We start from the raw sequence: 17,844 nt of genomic DNA, 5'->3' as shown, positions 1-17,844 counted from the left end.
TGGGAACAACAAAAAAACAAATGATGATAGTGTTTGATGCAGAAATGACAAAGATGCTGCCATGATTTAGCCTGTAGTGCGTAATGCCTTTTTTTCTGAGATTTATAAAATCCATCCTGATATTTAGTCAGTTAGCCAGTCTTCTAGTACTCTGATGAAACAAGGAAGTCTTTTATAACTTTCACAGATGATACCCAGGGTGAGGACGGCACCAAAGCGATAGCTAATTCTGACACATGAGGTTTAGGTTATTAATCTTGATATATCTGGGACTAATTAATCAAAACTCTTGCTTTGATCTCCATGTTTCATTGATTTCAGTTGAAAGTCTGAGCAGAGTGTCTGAAAATCATAGCCTGTATCAAGGCTCTGTTATGAATTCTTCAGTGGAACAGAAGTTAGGGACTGCCAAGAAATCCCAGTTTACGCAAGTGAAAAAAGGAAGTGCATTTCCAGATTGCCTGTATTCCCTTTATTTTACGCATCTTCCAACAAGCTGGGGGTACCAACTTGGTGCTATATTCAGATTCTTTGCAGTAGAACAGATTTCATTTAGTTGCCCCCTTCCAACCCACATTTTCTATCTCCCTCCCTTTTCTCTTTGAAGAATCTTGTCTGTACGCCACAGATCACTGTGGAGGTGCACTGATGTGCCAGTGTTTGTCACAAAGAAGGGACACGCTTGGTCTCGATCGTCTGCAGAAATGGCAGAGATGTGAAATACAATCTGGATGACGCTGTGGTCAAGTACTCTGTGCCCAGGGGGTTCTGTGTGCACTTGGTGTCATCAGAACTCTTAGTGGGTCACTGGATGGTGCTTTGCAGTTTGCCAAGGGTGTCCTGCAGGCGCATAACTAGGGATGCCTGGCTTGAGGAAGCTGCCCGAGAGATGGAGCTTAAATAACCTTCCCAATGTTATGCAGTCTGTTAGTGGTGACTGGAGCAGGCGTGAAGAATCTGGGGGCTGTGCTGAAATAGCACGGAACTAAGAGTCTTGACTGTGGAGCCCTGCCTACAGCTCAGAGAGCCCTCCAAGAAGTATCTAATGTGATGAGCAGTATAATAATAGTTCCCACTAGAAGTTGCTGTAGTTTGAAATCATCATTGTCTCTTGACTCCTACATTTTCTGTTTTAGTATATGCTTTGCTCAATCTTCAAGAGTCTCTTAATGAGGCACTTGATTTGAAAAGGTGCATTTTTTGGTCCTAGTTTGGAGAGGGTTCTCTGTTCCTTAGAGTTTGAAATTCAGATCAGGATATGAACTTTGCAGCTTAGGAGGGCATCTTCAATTTCTGTTTCTGTACTTTCTACAGCAACACGGGAGTGTGTACTGGAAAAAAGGAAGCATCGAAAACTTAAAGAATGCATCATCGGAACTGCCTTTACATCAGTCACTAAAGGTAACGTGCGTAAAAGGGCTCTGAAGGGAGAGCTGCGCTGTCCTTTTTCTGATCCTTATGCATTGTTTTTCTCTTTGCAAACCTTTCCTCTTGTTTGGCTGAGTTGCATGCCCATGCAGCGTAAAGCGAAACGTACTGGTTATTCCTTCAACTCCAGGGCTTTTGACATTTCCTTTTCTCCTGAGTGACAGTATATACTGCTTTAAAAGCTTACAGGTGCCAGTGGGCGTCCCAGAACCTTTCTGTGTCAGAGTAACAGCCTGTATGTTCTTTTACAAAGCATAATATTTTTGTAAACCAGCTGTAAATATTTTACTTTTTTTTGGTATATTTGTATTAACAAAAAATTGTGGTGAAAAATACTGTCATACCTGAGTTTCCTTTGGATGCAAACTCTTAACAAGTACATTGTTGAACCTCAACATTTCGTGTGTGTGGTTGGTAAGTTTTGAACATAGACTTGACAAACTTTTATTAAAAAGAAGAGTAGGGAGGAATCAGCTTTCTTCTTGAAGACCCTTACCTTCCTTACTTCAAGATCAGAAAGGACAGTTGTATGTTGAGAGACATTTGTGTAACTGATCTGTTAAATGATTAATTTTGAAAATACCTCATCTGTGCAAAAGTCATGGAAATGGAATGAAAATGCTCTCTGGTGATGTACTAAGCCTCAGTTGCATTTCTAAATGGTTATACCAGTCATTAAAGAGAAATCTGTTAGTAGAGCTGTGGAAAGATAATCTGATTGTTTAGAGAGGAGTTCTAAAAAGTGGGGCTAAACTTGCATAAAAGGGACTGGGGCTTTGGCTACCAAACGAGTGTACGGAGTCGTCATGCTGCAGGGTATGTGAAGTACACATCGTGCTGCAGTTTATGACAAGTAATAGCAGAAAAAGCCTGTTTCTTCCTGCTGGTGTGAAGTTTGGGTTAAACTTTTCACCACTGACCAGCATGCTGCCCAATATCCACTTTCCTGTAATTATCGAGAGGAGACCGAAGGCATGTCAGAGAACTGACCTGTGAGCTGATACGTAGGTCTGCTGTATTGCTATTACTCTAGCAGGGACTTCTTACGAGATCAGACCTACTAATAAAGGAGATTGTTCGTTGCAGGCTTGTTTTTCGGTCAGTAACAGCCCCATCTGGATGGATTCTAGCACAGCTTCCCAGTGCAGCGCTCTGGAGAAAGCCGTGGGGGGAGCACAGCACCTAGCAAGTATCACTGGTTCTCGAGCTTATGAGGTAAGGAACGGATGGGAAGAAAGTCCTCAGCAGAGTCTTGTGATGGAAACAATTTTGCCATTACATTACAGTGGTACCAGAGCAGATAATGATCAGCATTAACTATGAAACAGAGTTTTTGAAGAAACTCCAATGATACTGTGCTTTGCAGTAGTGTCACAAAGGAAGATGTGGAAATTTTAAAGTGAAATTAGGCAAACACTGGAAATTTTGCTGCAGGAAGCAGCTGGGGTGAGCTGTTGCATTTGGCCAGTGGTTCTGGAATACAGTGTTGGGTGGCTCTGCTTACAGTCTCAGGGCCTGGTTCTCCCCGGGAGCTCCTGTGCGGCCGCATTTCCATTGGGGTGGCAATCCAGTTTGTGTTACAGGTTTCCTTGGGGTTATGACCCCCCTGTTTGTGGATCGCTGCTCTAGGTTACTTCTGCAATTAAAAGATTGGCCTTTGAATGTTCCCTAAAGGCTAACAAGCAGCCGTTGACGTAAGAGAAGTGAGTTTTAGAAGTTCAGGACACTAGAGAGAGTACTCTGTCACTCATCTCCTCATCCTGGCACTTCCTTCTCTCGTAACGGTGACAATGAGTTATGGAGTGGGAGCAGGGCTGCCCTCCAGGCATCTCAGCATCTGGCTACTCTTCTGTTGGTTCAACAGAATAAGGCTCTAACCTCCCAAATTGCTGATGCTGTTTTTGAATCATCATGCAAGGTTTATGGCCAGTGTTGAAATCGGACTTTGCATACCACTAACAGTTTGTTTTTAACTTGCTAAAGTTAAGGTTTCAGTGTTAGAAGTTTTTTGTTATTTAATATAATACATGGATAAGAAATAATTATTTTTACAACTGTTATTAGCCTGTGCTGGAGTTGCTTCTTTGGGTATGAAAATTCCTGCTTTGCTCCCAATTCACCTGCGTCAGAGAGTTGGGTAGCCTAAACATTTTCAAGGATTTGAAGGCAGTGTTTGAATTGTCCTGGTCCCTGTGCACAGAATAAGTGTGATTCATTCCATTGAACTGTCATTTCTGAAATGTGAATTATGGATAGTAATACTTTTTCGCATGCTCTTTTTTTCAAAAGGTGAGCAAAAGTCTCATAATGAGACTATGCGTTATAGCCTGTTTAGTGCAGATTGCCTGCTGTGCACTGACTTTCATCATGCATCAGGCAAATTAAATATCCAAAGTGCAATGTACTGAACTCATTACACAGAGTTAATGATTATTGACTCCATTTAGGGTTTGTGTTTCTAAGCATTTGCATTTCTTTCTCAGCGTTTTACAGGAAACCAGATAGCAAAGATTTACAGCCAGAATCCTGAGGTCTACAGGCAAACTGAGGTTGGCTCAACTTCAATACCCTTATTGGAAAACATAGTTGAAAATATTTTGAAATTAATTTTGGGGGGATATCAGACTTTTTTTGCTAAAGAGTATTTTGATTCTTGTGTTTGGTTTTAAGATTGAAATTGTAAATTTGATTATTTTATTTTATTTTTGGTTTTGTTAAATTATTAGTCATTGAGCAGATAAAAATTGGGCATCAGTTCTGTCTTGAATGTTACATTTAACACAGCAGGCTCCGTTAGATCTCACCTTCATGGCAGAAGTTTTAAAAAACAGACTTTCACTTGGGTGGTAATAAATTGTATGTACAGCAGTTTGAACACCAGTGGGTAATTAAGCACACAGTTTAAATGTTCACACTTAGAACTGGCCATCTGCATGCGGAAGTGTGATTGCTCGGCCATACAAAGCTGGCATCCATGCGGATGTGTGTAGGAAAAAGCCTGCAATCAATTCTAGACTTTTTTCATAGTTTTTCCCTTGAGGAGCTACTTGGATTCTGCTATTACAAATGAATTGCATTGTGTAGTTGGTTTCCTTCTGATTTTTAATTTTCAGAAATCAGCTTGCAATTCCATTATTGTTTCAGTTTGAGTCTGCATCTGGCTGTGACTGAAAAGCTGTGGTTTGAAGCAAAGTGAAAACTCCACACAAATACGATGTAAATGAGGGAAGGGCTCCTGTTCTGTGATTAGAATATGCCAAACATCCAGACCAGTGAAGTCAGGCTGCTCGTGTTTTTGTATTACTGCAGTTCTTGATAGTATTGAACATAATTTTTTTGTGGCTTTTAAAATCGGACCCCTTCGGGACTTCAAGGGGAAGTGGGTTGCAAAGTTGACTCTGTATTTTGTGGGTGAATGCTTTTTTTTTTTCTATTTTTTCTTTCTAAGTGCATGTTCTATAACCTTTATGCTACTAAGCGATGAAACAGAACACTAATACAGTCTGATCATAAGCTTAAGCCTAAATTTGGAGGAAAATGCATCAGTGGAGGGAAAGTGGGTCCATGGAACTGAGAACTAGTCAGACCAGGCTCAGACTTTGAGGGCTGGTTGCATTGGTGGCACCTTTTAGCAACAAAGGATATACAAAATACCTTCAAGCACAAAATATCTCTATGGCGGAGTTGCTCTTGGGAACCCTCGGGATGTACTTAGCAGCTTGGCAGTCTCAGTGATGTGGAAGGTGGATGTTTTTCCTTCTCTAGGTCAGCTTGCTAAACTGGCTGATTCACAGTTTAACTTCATCCTTTTCCTTCCATTTCAGGCAGCTAGTGCCCATTGGGGCACCACAGAAGGTAGGCCTTCGTTATCTAAGCACAATGTGATATATTCTTGGGGAGAGATGCATGAAGACCAAGTGCATCATTAAGTTTCCTGGCTATTATAACCACCTCCTAGAGCTGTGGCTATAGTCCATCTTTGAATGCTGTGTGAAGCAGTGGTTTTGTGATCGTTAATGGAAAACCTGTCACTGCTGGCTCACTCCACCAGTAGAGATTTGATTCTTCTTAGTTACTGGGTGACAATCATATTTCTTCTGAATTAGAGCACACAATAAGGAATTTGTCAGCTTTTATGCCAGCTTCTTGGGAACAGATAATACCTCATCCTGCAGAAAGCTTGGCGGTAGCCGGTTAACTTGGTAGTTTGTATAGCAGATTTGAAGTGGAAGCAAGTTCATGTTGGATCAGTGCATTGTGTCCTGGCTGGGGCATTTTTAGGCCAGTATTAGAAGCCCTACAGCTGGATTTAATGCATTGTTGGAACATACCTGGAGGCAGAGCTGCAGGTTTTGGTTCAGTTCAAAGCTGATTATTACCAGCTCCTGGGAGTAACTCCTGGGAGGTCTGGGGTGTCAGCTGGGAGGACAGTAAGAGTTCGCGTGAAGGTGCTAGCAGAGACTTGCCAGAGCTGCTAAAAATCTTACAGACCTGTGCTCTGGGTTGCCCAGTGCATGGTTTCTGGGCTTTTCCTCTGTTGTTGACAAACAGCTGGTTTTGGTGTTTTTTTTTTTTTTTTCTTAGTGTTTTTCTTTGAAATGAGGTTCTGTGATACACTGAAGTTGTGAATTAATTCATGATAACATAGAGTATGCTAATATACTAGGTGTGTTTTGTATGCTTCAGATGGAAAGCTATTAACAGCTTTTATCATGGGGTTACTTCTAGATTGATATCTGCAGTATTACTTAGGCAGTAAGATAGAACTGAATAATCCTTCTAGGCGTATTTTTGTGTGCTTTCTGTGCCTATCATTAAGCATCTATTAACATTTGCTGTTTCCAATTATTTAATTATTTACTTTCTTTGAAGTGAATACTGATGGGACTCACTATCTCACACTTTTTCTTTCAGAGAATCTCTTTGGTTAGTAGTTTTGCAGCTTCCCTTTTCCTAGGAGCTTATGCACCCATCGATTACAGCGATGGTAAGTGTGTGGGCTTTTCTCATAGTAACAATTCAACAAGGAAATTTTCCTTTCCATCCCCACCTTGCATAAAAGGGGGACAAGGTCTCTGCTATGTATTTTCAGTCTTTAAACTTTAATGACAAGTATATTAGATTTTAAGCTGTTACTCCTTTCAATTTGTTGCTACTCTTGATAGTGCTGTCAGCTGTGCTTATTTATCCCCATCATACTATGATTCCCATTTCTACAAAATAGATCCACAGAAAATATTCTTAAATGAAATTGTACCTTTTTTTCATTACTTTATGATGTATAAAGGAATGTTGAAATATCTATTTAAAAGCATGAAGAAGTTGTGGATTTTTAAGCTAGACTTCATAGTTCAGATATTTATTCTTTGGTTTTGCTGGTTTAGCTCTGAGTTGCACAGGATGTGAACAAGATGTATGTTGTGATTATTTTTCCCCCCATCTAACTGGAATATGGATCTGCAACAGAAATGTCTTTTCAAAATGAACCAGAGAAAAAAGCATAAACCAAGCAAAAAAAATCCTAAACTCAGTTAAAAAAAAAAAAAATTAACCTTCCATATCTCTCTATTCATCATAACAAAGACAAAAAAGTGACAAGGCTAGTGTCTCTCTTTTCTGTTGTGTGTTATCTCAGTTATCCAGCTTTTAAATGGCAATTTTAAATGGCAATTACAAAGGAAACCATTTTCCTTGGAGCTGTGCTGTTATTTCTAAATAGCATTTTTGATTCCTGCTCTGAAACTAAGAGAAGATATATTTCAGAGCTGAAAGGTTAGATAACAAGGCTCTCTAAGGAAATTTTGCATTATAGAGCCATAGTTGACACCCATGCGTTAAAGACCAACTCATTTTTTTCTCCATTGTTCCATCAAAGCTCATAGGAAAAGACACGACACCTCAATTTTAGCTAATGGACAACTTATTCAATATCAGATCTCCCAGTTATACTTGAGACCTTAAAAATTGCAAGACAAGCTATGCTTATTTTGCAGCAGTTGTGAGATTATTACATCTATCTTCTGGTCCTGTTCTGTTAGCCATGTATTTTCACAGCTAATTTTTTTTTTTTTTTTGGTTTATTGTTTGCAACAATAACTCTTCGGAGATTTGCACTTTGCTCCTCAGTAGGCCCAAATACTGAGCACTTCAGCCACTCAACAACCCATAGAACTAGCTCCATGTACTGCTTTTCAAAGAGAGAGGGCGAGATCTTCAAGGTACTTTTGCAGATAAAGAAATATGTTGATTTTTTTTTATTTTTCAGTGAGAGTGAAGTGTTAATTTTGATTCAAATGTTTAAAAATACAAGCATTTAAAAAAAAGTATTGGTTTTGGGATTGGGGTTTGTGGTTTTTTTTTGTAATGTTACCTCTGCCTTTTCTACTTGGAAGCAAGTGGGGGAAATCCGTGCTTCTTCAACTTCCGAACGTGAAAATTTCTGCGTTTGGTTGAAAACCAAAACATTTTAAACTAAAGAAAATGAAAATTTGCTTCATTGGAAAATTTTCTTAGAAAATTTATCGCATTTTTCAATGCTATTGAAATTGGAGAACCTATTCTGTTACACCTCTGGATATTTACGGAATTTGAATGAATGTTATCTACTGTTCAGAGCATGTAAGATTATTAAATCTTTGTGTGAAAAAAGATAAGAGAACTAAGTAGGATGTTACAGTTCTCTTTTACAAGACAAAAGATTTTTCAGCATTGTAAGCTCTATTTTGTCTTGTTCGTTCTTTTCTTCTGCTAACATAATGAGAGAGAATTCTAATTCCAGTAATAAAATGGAATTATAATGTATGCAGTAGTTATTTGGATCCAGCTGAAAAACTTGTTTTCTTGTCATTTACGATTTCTTGCAATTCACTTGATCTTTTACATTGCACCTGTATATTGTAGTTTAAAATGCATCTCTCAAAATAATGTTCAGATAATAGACCTACTCTTCATTTCTGTAGGTTTAAATTCAGGTCATATCGTCTTTAAAAGACCCTGTCAAATTGTTTAGCTCTGCACAATAACTTATCTCTTCAAATTTGCAGGTTATTGTAGGAAATGTGCTATTCAGTTTCAGGATTTTTTTTTCTTTTTAAAGGTCCAATCTTGTAAGATTCAAATCACTCCTCGTGAGGTTCAAATCACTCCTCGTGAGGTTCAAATCACTCCTCGTGAATGGCTGAGCACCCTGGGTGATTGATTTAAAAAAAAATCAAATTACATTCTGGTGGAATGAAGATTTTCATTTATATTGTGCAGATGTTAAAAGTAAGATACATTTGGGACCTAAACAACTTGAATACTTGAGGCATTGTTTCTTTTAGAAGACACCCTAAAGAACAGCTATTCAGCTCTTGACCTAGCGAAGCTTTATTTTTTGAAATGCTTTTCTAAGAGCCTTAGGCAAATCATAGCTTAGCATACTTGGTTTTGTTGTTCTATCAAACAAGGATGCTTTGAACTGAAGCCTTTTCAAAAGGAAGCATGGTGTGCTGAATTTACTCCTAGTGTAGCTTGCGTGGTGTCAACAGAGTTACACTGCTTATGATTTTAGCTCACTGAAAAGGCAATCCAGGGTGCTCTAATACAGATGCACTTAACTGTTTATAAATGTATGTGAATGTTGATCTTTAGTTTGTTGATTAATGAAACTAGTTAGTCTGCATCATTTGGTCTTTGTAATGAAGTTGTTGTGGTTTTTCTTTGCCCCCCACCCCCAGCACTGAAGCACTTTTACTTTTGTATATGTAGTAAATATTAGCAAGTCCTGATTGTGCTCCTGATCATTTTATGTTAAAAGTCAGTGATGCTTGCAGTGAAATACTGAATCCTATTCATCCACGTATTGACCCTTTCCTCAGTCCTTACTAGACCACGGCCTTGGCTATTGACTTTCATTGCTGATGGAGTATCCATTTGGAGTGACAAGTTAAAGGGCTGCCTTTGATTTTTGGGGTTTTTTTTTCCCTTAGTTCTCAGATTATTACCTACTTGATATGTTAAACTTAGCAGCGTAGATCATGACCAGACTTGAGTTAGGAACTCACTGAGCATCACTCCCTGTATCATCAAAGGAGAAAGAGAAGTGGTTCCATGGAGCATTCAGCTCTGGTTTTTATTTTCCACTGACTAGATATTCTCATGCAAGTGCCCACAGTTGGATAAGATGAATCCAGGCCACCAGATTAAGTAAAATAGTTGTTTCACATCTTTTAAATGAGTTTCTGAGGGTGGGGTAAATTAGCTCATCTTTCTTTTCTCAGGACATATTAAAGTCTTTGTGCAACTATATCTACCAGTCAATAAACTGAAGTTTTGATTCTATATAATATAAACTTAGACCTTTTCAGTTATAAAGGTTAGTGTTTTTCCTGTTTTATGCAGAAAAGATTGGAGGCTGTCCTTATGTCTTGCAAAATTACAGTGGAGGATGCTGGTTAAATGTTTCTCTAGGCTTGCGGGGGGGGGGGGGGGGAAATGATTTTTTTCAAAAAAACACAGAAAACAACAAGTAACTTTTCTCTAATAAAATTCCTATTTATTTAACATTTCTGTTGCCCTAATTTAATTTAGTGAAGGTGTTCTTGGGCTTTTAAATTAGGGACTTGTCCAGGAAAATTTATAGATTTATGTATTTCCTTACAGAAAGCCTTGTTAAGCCCAAGAGCTTGGGACATGAGGCTGCTCACACCTTCTGCCTCTGGGAAGTGCAGACAGTGATGCTGGGCTCAGTTTACCCTGGAAGGACTTAATTTACCCCTGGAAGGAGGGGATGGCTAGATTTAAGAGTGGTCTCACGCAGGAACTGAGAGAAGCTGGAGTAAATCTTGCCATCTTTCCTTTTCTGTGGGTTGTAGCGATTTTGACAGCAGGAAAGGGAAATGCACCTTTTGCCTGTAGCAGGTGTCTTGCACTTTGTGCTCTGCCAAATTCCTGCCTTTGCATCATAGACCAAATAAACCAGTGCATAATTTAAGTGTGTTTAATTTGCTTGAAATGGGATTGATTAAATCTAATATATTCTATTTCATATGTTACTAAGTATAATCCAAATATCCTACAGTTTGGCTTGGGTTATTCCAGTGTCTCAGCTGGAGTGTGCAACATTTCATGTTTATAACACTGTGTGAAGCACTAGGTCCAGGCTTTGCTGATGGTTCTTAGGATTGGACTGCACAAATAGATACTTTATTTATAAATGTTATTAAAGTCATTGTTAAGCCTTTGTGAAAAAGGCTGCTGGGAATTGATAGGGTGGGCTCATTTGTGCGTGCGTAACCAGCAGTAGTGTATGTGTGTGGAGTGCATGGCAGGCGTGTGCCCTTCTTCAGAGTAAGAGTGCTGCTAGAGCCTTGTGATGTGCTGGCTGAGATGTGGGTTGCATTCCTCTTCCTCTGTGTCCCAGCATCGCAAGCATAGTCTTATTCCACAGACACTGCAAGTTGGGTCAACTTCACCGTCTTTGTGTTTTAAAAAGTTTAAAGATGTATTGAATTTAAGTAAATTTCTGGTTTTCCACTGTGCTTAGCTGAGAATGTGGCTGTGTTTCTGAGATAAGTTGTGGGCTAAACAGCCTTTGAAATGAAAATGTTAATCCAGAATAAGACTGGTATGTCCCTGAACAGTACTAACCAGAAACACATACAGATTTTCAAGTTTAATGAAATGTGCAATTAAAGGCATCTTAGAAACAATAAGCAAGGGATGTGGAGTGCTCAGTAGGTTATGTAGATTTCAGTTGGGCTGTTCAGCATTTCTGAAAATCGTGACTTTGGTATTCAAAGCAGGACTCTCCAAATTAGCCTCGAAATTAAAGGCCACATTTGAAAATTTGACCTCTTGCTTTTTTTTTTTTTTTTTTTTTTTTGACTTCTAAGCCTTATTTTGTCATCTCTGAAGCATAAAACATTGATACGGAGGGAGATGAGTCAGCATGGATTTAGATGCTTATATGATACTCTACTCAAAGGTAGGAGTAGTGTAAAGCCATACCACCCAGGGGGGAATTTCTTCATTATAAGGTCTCAGGTGAGCACAACACACCTTCAAGTGACCTTGCTGCATCACCTTTAGATAGTTGTAGCGAAGTCTTTGTCTAAGGAAGATTTGGGGAGGAGTTGATGGGGAGGCATCCATGTTCTTCCTTTTGCTCTTCATTTGGGAATAACGGAATTGTCTAGTGCATTGTGCATCAGAGAATTCTGCTACCTTTACAGGTGAAAGCTATCCAGAGGCTGAATCATCAGTATCCTTCATGCTTAGAAGAGCTGTAACCATTCTTTGTGAATGTAAAATATGCATCTGTAAATTTTCTGTTGCCTGTGATGAGCTGGAATTTTCTGATACAGTACTGAAATGTGTTTAATGATATATGCCTCTTGTTTTGATCTGTCTTGTAGGTTCTGGTATGAACTTGCTGCAGATTTGGGAAAGGGTATGGTCAGTGTCCTGTCTTGATGCTTGTGCACCTGGATTAGAGGAGAAACTAGGATGCCCTGTACCATCCCATTCAGTCCTGGTATGTGCCTGTCTAGAAGAGTTGTAAGCAACAAATAGAGCTTTGTGCCAAGAGTTCTGCGAATAGTACTTCCTCGGAGTGTATTTGTGTGTGTGTGCAAGCTACGTTGCTTGATTTAATATTTCTAGGTGAATGTATATGCCAGAGCAGAAACAGGCATCTTTGAAAACTGACAGGTAGCTGCTGTCTGTTGTAACGTTTGTCATTGATCACCTTGGATTCTGGCGTGCCCTGGGCTACGACGAGAAAAGTTTTGGTAGATGTTCCAGTGATAAGCATCTTTGGGGTCCTCCCTCCTGCCCACAAACACTTGGTCACTGCAGAACTGTGCACAGTATTTATTACTGCAGAAACAGAGCTCAACATTTGCATTTCTTGACAGGGACCTTGTTTTAAACTGTTTGTAGAGTTAATGAGGTAATCTTTGTGAATAATTTGGGATATTTAAAGCTCCTCAGTTCATGTAGCATAATGGCAAAATCAAATCAAGCCGCACATCTCTTAAAGTAAATGAATTTAGTCTTACTACCCAGCACAAAAAGAGCTATTGCTTTAGCTGGTGCACACACACATAAGGGAGTGTAGATACCCATCACCTGATCCATCTGAATTCAGCGCTGATTTTCTATAATGGAGAGGAACATACAAAAAAATCCTTACAGATGTCCTTGTATTTTTTACAGATAATTTTCTTCTCCTGTTTTTTCTCTATGGCTATCAAACATGGCTTAAAAGAATACAGTTCTTGACCCCTAAAATAATAGGGGTCATATTCCAGCATTTGATGTTGTGATGTATATTAATGTTGTGTTTCCTCTTATGTTTGCATTGAATTTCTAATTTTTATGTATTAATATTCATGTATGTGTGCAAAATAGATGGATTTGTTTATGTTACTTGATGTGAATAACTGGAGAGGGACCCAAAGCTAAAATGCTACTATTTACTTAATCTGTTTCAAAATCTAATCTGAGGGTATTTCTGTGAGGCTCTCAACAACAAAAACATAGGGTTAAAAATCTTTAAAATATTCATTCATACCTTAAATACACAGAAATTATTATTACAGCTGCTTTGGGGTTTTTCAGTTCTATGTTACAACACATTGTGTCATACGTTGCAAGATTACTTTCCATTTTTTGAGCATTTTTCCTCTCTCTTTCTTTCTTTCTGTAGGGGCCCATTTCTCCATATTATAGTCAGCGTTATGGGTTTAGCCCAGACTGTAAAATAGTAGCATTTACAGGAGACAATCCAGGTGAGATGATTAAATGTATTAAGATTCTGTGAATATGATTATGTATGTACTAAAATTCTAAATCAATCTCATTGATTCTCAGATGGTCCCTATACAGTGAAAGAATATTGTGTTTATCAGCATTAATACGTTTTCCCAACAGTCTTCCATCACTGTTTGTTTTGAGGTATAGACATCTTGGATAAGCTGGGTATGACAGATGAATTCTCTTTTGCCTAGTAATAGAGGTGACTTCATTTGCTTCTTGATACCTTCAGTTTTGGTTTGCCTGCCGCTAAGAAACTATTCATGCTGTGAACTGCTAACATTTTAACTTAGAAAAGATGAACTAAAAAATTTCTGTTGTATCTTTTAAAGCAAAAGGATGGAGATGGACCTCATAGGCTTTCTCTAAGAATTAGAGCTGTACTTTTGTCAGACTGATAGCTCTCAGTATAAGGGAAGGTGTTAATTTAGGGTCAGTTTTTGGAATCCTGAAGACTGTTTCAGTGTAGAGCAAAGTTGTCTGTTTCTCAAGACTGTGAAAATAAAATACTTACCCGTATTACAGTAGCATACGCAGGTTTGAATCAAGGTGAAGGCTTCATCATGGTATATTTTACATTCATATTCTGGGCGATGGTTGAACTCTGCATTTCCCAGAAGTCCAATTTTTCTTCTAGAGATTCAAATCCAGCCTAGTCCAATGAATATGTGAGTAGTCTGATGTAAATGGGAGTGTTTGTCCTTTAAAGTGTGTTGTTAAGTAAGGGTCCACTGTATTTAAAACCTGAATACATAAAACATTAGAGAATCATGCAGTTCCGTAGTCTTTTGTCCTGAGCATTTTGATTCTGTTAAAAATCACTCCCTCACCCAAATGCTTTGCATGTCTTTTACAGTGTATAGGCCAAGGCCACAATGAGCGTATTTGCCGTTTATATTGTACTTTGAGATGGTGAATGCGATGTGTTATGATGTCTCATGCAACATGCTATAATTGAGTCAAACAAGTAATTTTTTATCTGGTATTCTGATTCTTTGCTTTCAGCGTCATTGGCAGGGATGAGACTTCAAGAAGGAGATATTGCAGTAAGTCAAAACATACTCCCCAAAACTGTCTGTATCCCTGAATAAATGAAATACATGAAATGTAAAATAGCTGTAGGTTATCAGTTAAATTTACCTGCTAGTGTTGATTTTCTGTTTATTGGATTCACGCTTGTTTTATTTCTATCAATCTGTAAGCTGCCTGAAAGATTTTAAGTAAACTCTTGTGACTTTTTTTAACTAATGCTCCAGACATTAAAACCTAAGTCTCAATCTAGTATGTATTTCAATGGTGTGACAACCTAAGTTACAGCTAGCTTCAACACGAATCCAATTGACTTAATGTGTAATTTAAAAACAATTAGTGGTAATAACAAATGGTTTTAATTTAATTTCTGTATTGCTTTCCATGCACATTGTGATAACGCTTCAATTATTTTTTTTCCCCTCCAGATTAGCCTTGGCACAAGTGACACATTGTTTCTGTGGATCCAGGAACCAACTCCTGCCTTAGAAGGTCATATCCTCTGCAATCCTGTTGATTCTCAAACATATATGGCACTTTTATGGTAATATAATTTATTTTTTGTACATCTGGGATCAATAACATCTATTTCTTTCTCTGCGTTAGTGTTTTTTATTTCTTTTGCAAAATGATAATGAATAGAACATTCAGCATTCTGTATGGTCTATGGCAATCTACTGCTGAAACATTTGCATTGACGTTACAGCATTCCTATTGTTTAATTTGAGTAACTGAAACTGCAGAGTTGTGGAGGATAAATTCTCATGGCAATAAAAAGCTGAAATTATTTTTACATATACATAGAGCCAGTTCACTATGAATCTAAGGTAATACATTTAATGTACAGGAATAACAATCTTCTGACATATAATAATGTGAAATGTCAGAAGCTTGACCAGGCTGTATAACTTCTGTGCTCTTCTAGTGGTCCAGAGGGGATATAATGGGGCAGGTGAAGATTCCCTTTTCATAGAGGAATATAATCAGTGCTGTTCAGGGACGTATTAGGCTGTGCATGTGGAAAATACTGACATCTCAAAAAACCCAGCTGAGAGAATGATCCTCATGGTAGCTTTTGGCCACTGTGATTCAGGAATTGTTTGGCCCCTCGCCACCCAAGTAGGTGGAAAGATGGCCTGAAGCTATGTTTTCCCTCACTGAGTCACCGTATTCAGGGCAAAAACTTCCAAAACAGGTCATAGTGCTTAGGCAAATATTTACAAGCCATATGCAGATAAATTCTGTGTCTAAGTGCCCTGTGTTGTGGGTGCTTGTAACTCAAAAAACTTCAGGAAAGCTCGAATCTGCCCTTTAATGTCAAGTCTTACCTGTACAGTAATAGGATGCTGTATGTAACAGTGGGAACAGTGCTCGTGAAGTTGTGTTCAGACTTGCAATGTGAAGTGCAAATTACTGGATGTCATAGTATGATTTCCCAGCAGTTGGTTGTTTTTTGAAGTTTTGCATTCAAGTTTCTCTTTTACGCAGTATTTTCCCCAATTTTGCGGTGTAAAAGAGCTATATAGACAACCTGTTTGTAACAGGAAAGGAGATGCAGAGGCATTTTGCTGAATAACTGTTATACTGCCATTCTTTTACTGCAGCATAACGTGCAGAAGGCCAAACCTGATATTTTAAATACAAGATATTTTGGTAGCCATGGAGAGTTCCCGTTCCCCCTGCCTAGCCATTTCTGCCCTGACACTGCTCCTTTTGCAGCAATGCCCCTTATTTTATAAAATGATGGAGTTAATAGGGGACTTACCTAGGTTAGTAGAAAAAGAGTGCCTGAGCTACCACGCAGAGTGTTTGTACAGAAAACTTGAGTAACTTCAGCTGCTGCTGCTGAGCAAGTTCAGTAATTTTCTTGTCCTCTTTCTGGATATTTCTGTGCCTTTCCTGCTGAGTTGCTCCGATAACTCCATGCTGGAGAGTATTCAAATTGCTTTCCCCTGGGTCTGAGTCCAATGCTGCAGTATTTTGCAGGAGTGTTATATTCACAGAGGAAGCAAAGGAGGTGACTACATAAAGGGTGCAAAGACCATAAACACTGAACAGATGCGTATTTTACAGCATGGCTTACTGGCTCTGGACCAGAACCATGCAGATGCAGCTGTGGTGCTTTCCTTTGCCAGATCCTGGCATGGAGCTAGACCTCATAAGTCTTGTTGGACCCAAGCTGGCTCTGTACTGGTACCATGCTCCTGAATTCATAAATGCAATGTAGAAACACTCTTGTCCTTGCAGAGTCATCTCAGAGTGATCTTTTTAGCACTGCCTTGGAGGACTTCTGACAATGCATAGTAGAGCTACCTCTGCACCCACAGCACCGAAATTTCTCTCTTAAAGCAGTTATTAGGTTTATCTGCAGATAGTCCAAAACTAGGTATTCATCTTGGCTGCTGGGTGCAACCAGACTTGGTGAAGCCCTTTATGGGAGTGCTGGCACAGCGCAGAAACACAGCTCCACAGGACCTGCCCCAGGGCCAGCACAATCAGAGCTCCTGCTGCTGCTTCATCAGTGCGTACCATGTGTTCTCTGGTGCTTTGAGTTCCAGGAGACCATAGTAAGTCAGGCAGTGGGCTGCAACTCCTGTGCATGGAGCTCTGAGGAGATGTCTTAGCTGTTCAGAGGTGACCTGGGTTTAGCATGGCCTGTGTTCCTCAACACGTCGTGTAATATTTGTTTTCTCTCTTATCTAGTTTTCTTCCTCTCCATCTCTTTCCATAATGAAGAAATGATTGTATCTTTTAGCTTGCCCAGCTGTATTCAGGTGATACAATAAACTCCAATATTGAGTAAAACAACAAATTTCTTTAAAAATCTAGAGCCAGATGTTTTGGAAAATGCTAATGGTATGTTTGTGCGTTTCAGTTTTAAGAATGGCTCTCTGATGAGAGAGAGGATCAGAGATGACTGTGCTTCAGGCTCCTGGGATGAATTCTCCAAAGCCTTATCATCTACTGTTGCTGGAAACAATGGAAACTTGGGTATGAGCCTTAGGGCTGGGGGTTCCAGGGTTTGCTTAGACACATGGTTTTGTGGGCATTGTACCTACTTTTTACTTGGGTCATGATAAAGGCTAAGAATTAAGTTAACTAGAGCAAGGGGAATTCCTAATGTGTACTTAGAAACGCTCTGTTGGCAAACTAAGTGTCATGATAGTATTTTTCTTCAATATTCACTAAATAAGAAAATGATGTTTATGGAGCTCTTTTGGTCACTGAGAGGGTGGTAGTAGCATCTTAGCTGTAGAATGTTTGAAACTAGTAATTTCTGACAGAGGTTTTCATTAAAATTTGTTTCTTTTTGCTGAAGACTCAAACCAAGTGGATTAAGTAGCTCCATACTATTTCTTTCTCAATCTTCAGTGGTTTTGATCTCTAAACGTTGCTCTAGAATCTTGTTCAGAATCTTTCGTGCATTTTCCCCTATGTTTGTCGCAGTGTCATTTCATCCTTGTTTTTCCCGCATTATGCTAAGTGAATGAAATTAAACAAAATTATGATGGAAATATTTAAAAAATATTAATAAACCCATATATTTGAAGTTTTAAGTTACTTACTTTCCTACAGTTTAACATTTCA

The 17,844-nt window shown here is 38.8% G+C and overlaps 1 protein-coding gene across 1 annotated transcript in view; it reads left to right on the top strand.

Annotated features, from left to right (window-relative positions):
- The window catches only part of XYLB (xylulokinase), an 83,284-nt gene that overhangs the window by 5,305 nt on the left and 60,135 nt on the right, over positions 1 to 17,844 (top strand). The window contains exons 5-13 of the mRNA XM_075705683.1: positions 1,315 to 1,401; positions 2,515 to 2,643; positions 3,912 to 3,977; positions 6,343 to 6,415; positions 11,826 to 11,944; positions 13,121 to 13,202; positions 14,233 to 14,273; positions 14,685 to 14,800; positions 17,132 to 17,247. Of these exons, the coding sequence (XP_075561798.1) occupies positions 1,315 to 1,401; positions 2,515 to 2,643; positions 3,912 to 3,977; positions 6,343 to 6,415; positions 11,826 to 11,944; positions 13,121 to 13,202; positions 14,233 to 14,273; positions 14,685 to 14,800; positions 17,132 to 17,247 (829 nt within the window). The remainder of the gene's footprint in view (positions 1 to 1,314; positions 1,402 to 2,514; positions 2,644 to 3,911; positions 3,978 to 6,342; positions 6,416 to 11,825; positions 11,945 to 13,120; positions 13,203 to 14,232; positions 14,274 to 14,684; positions 14,801 to 17,131; positions 17,248 to 17,844) is intronic.

This window comes from Pelecanus crispus, chromosome 2, assembly GCF_030463565.1.
Source record: "Pelecanus crispus isolate bPelCri1 chromosome 2, bPelCri1.pri, whole genome shotgun sequence".
NCBI lineage: Eukaryota > Metazoa > Chordata > Aves > Pelecaniformes > Pelecanidae > Pelecanus > Pelecanus crispus.
This window is presented reverse-complemented; position numbering and strand designations above follow the sequence as displayed.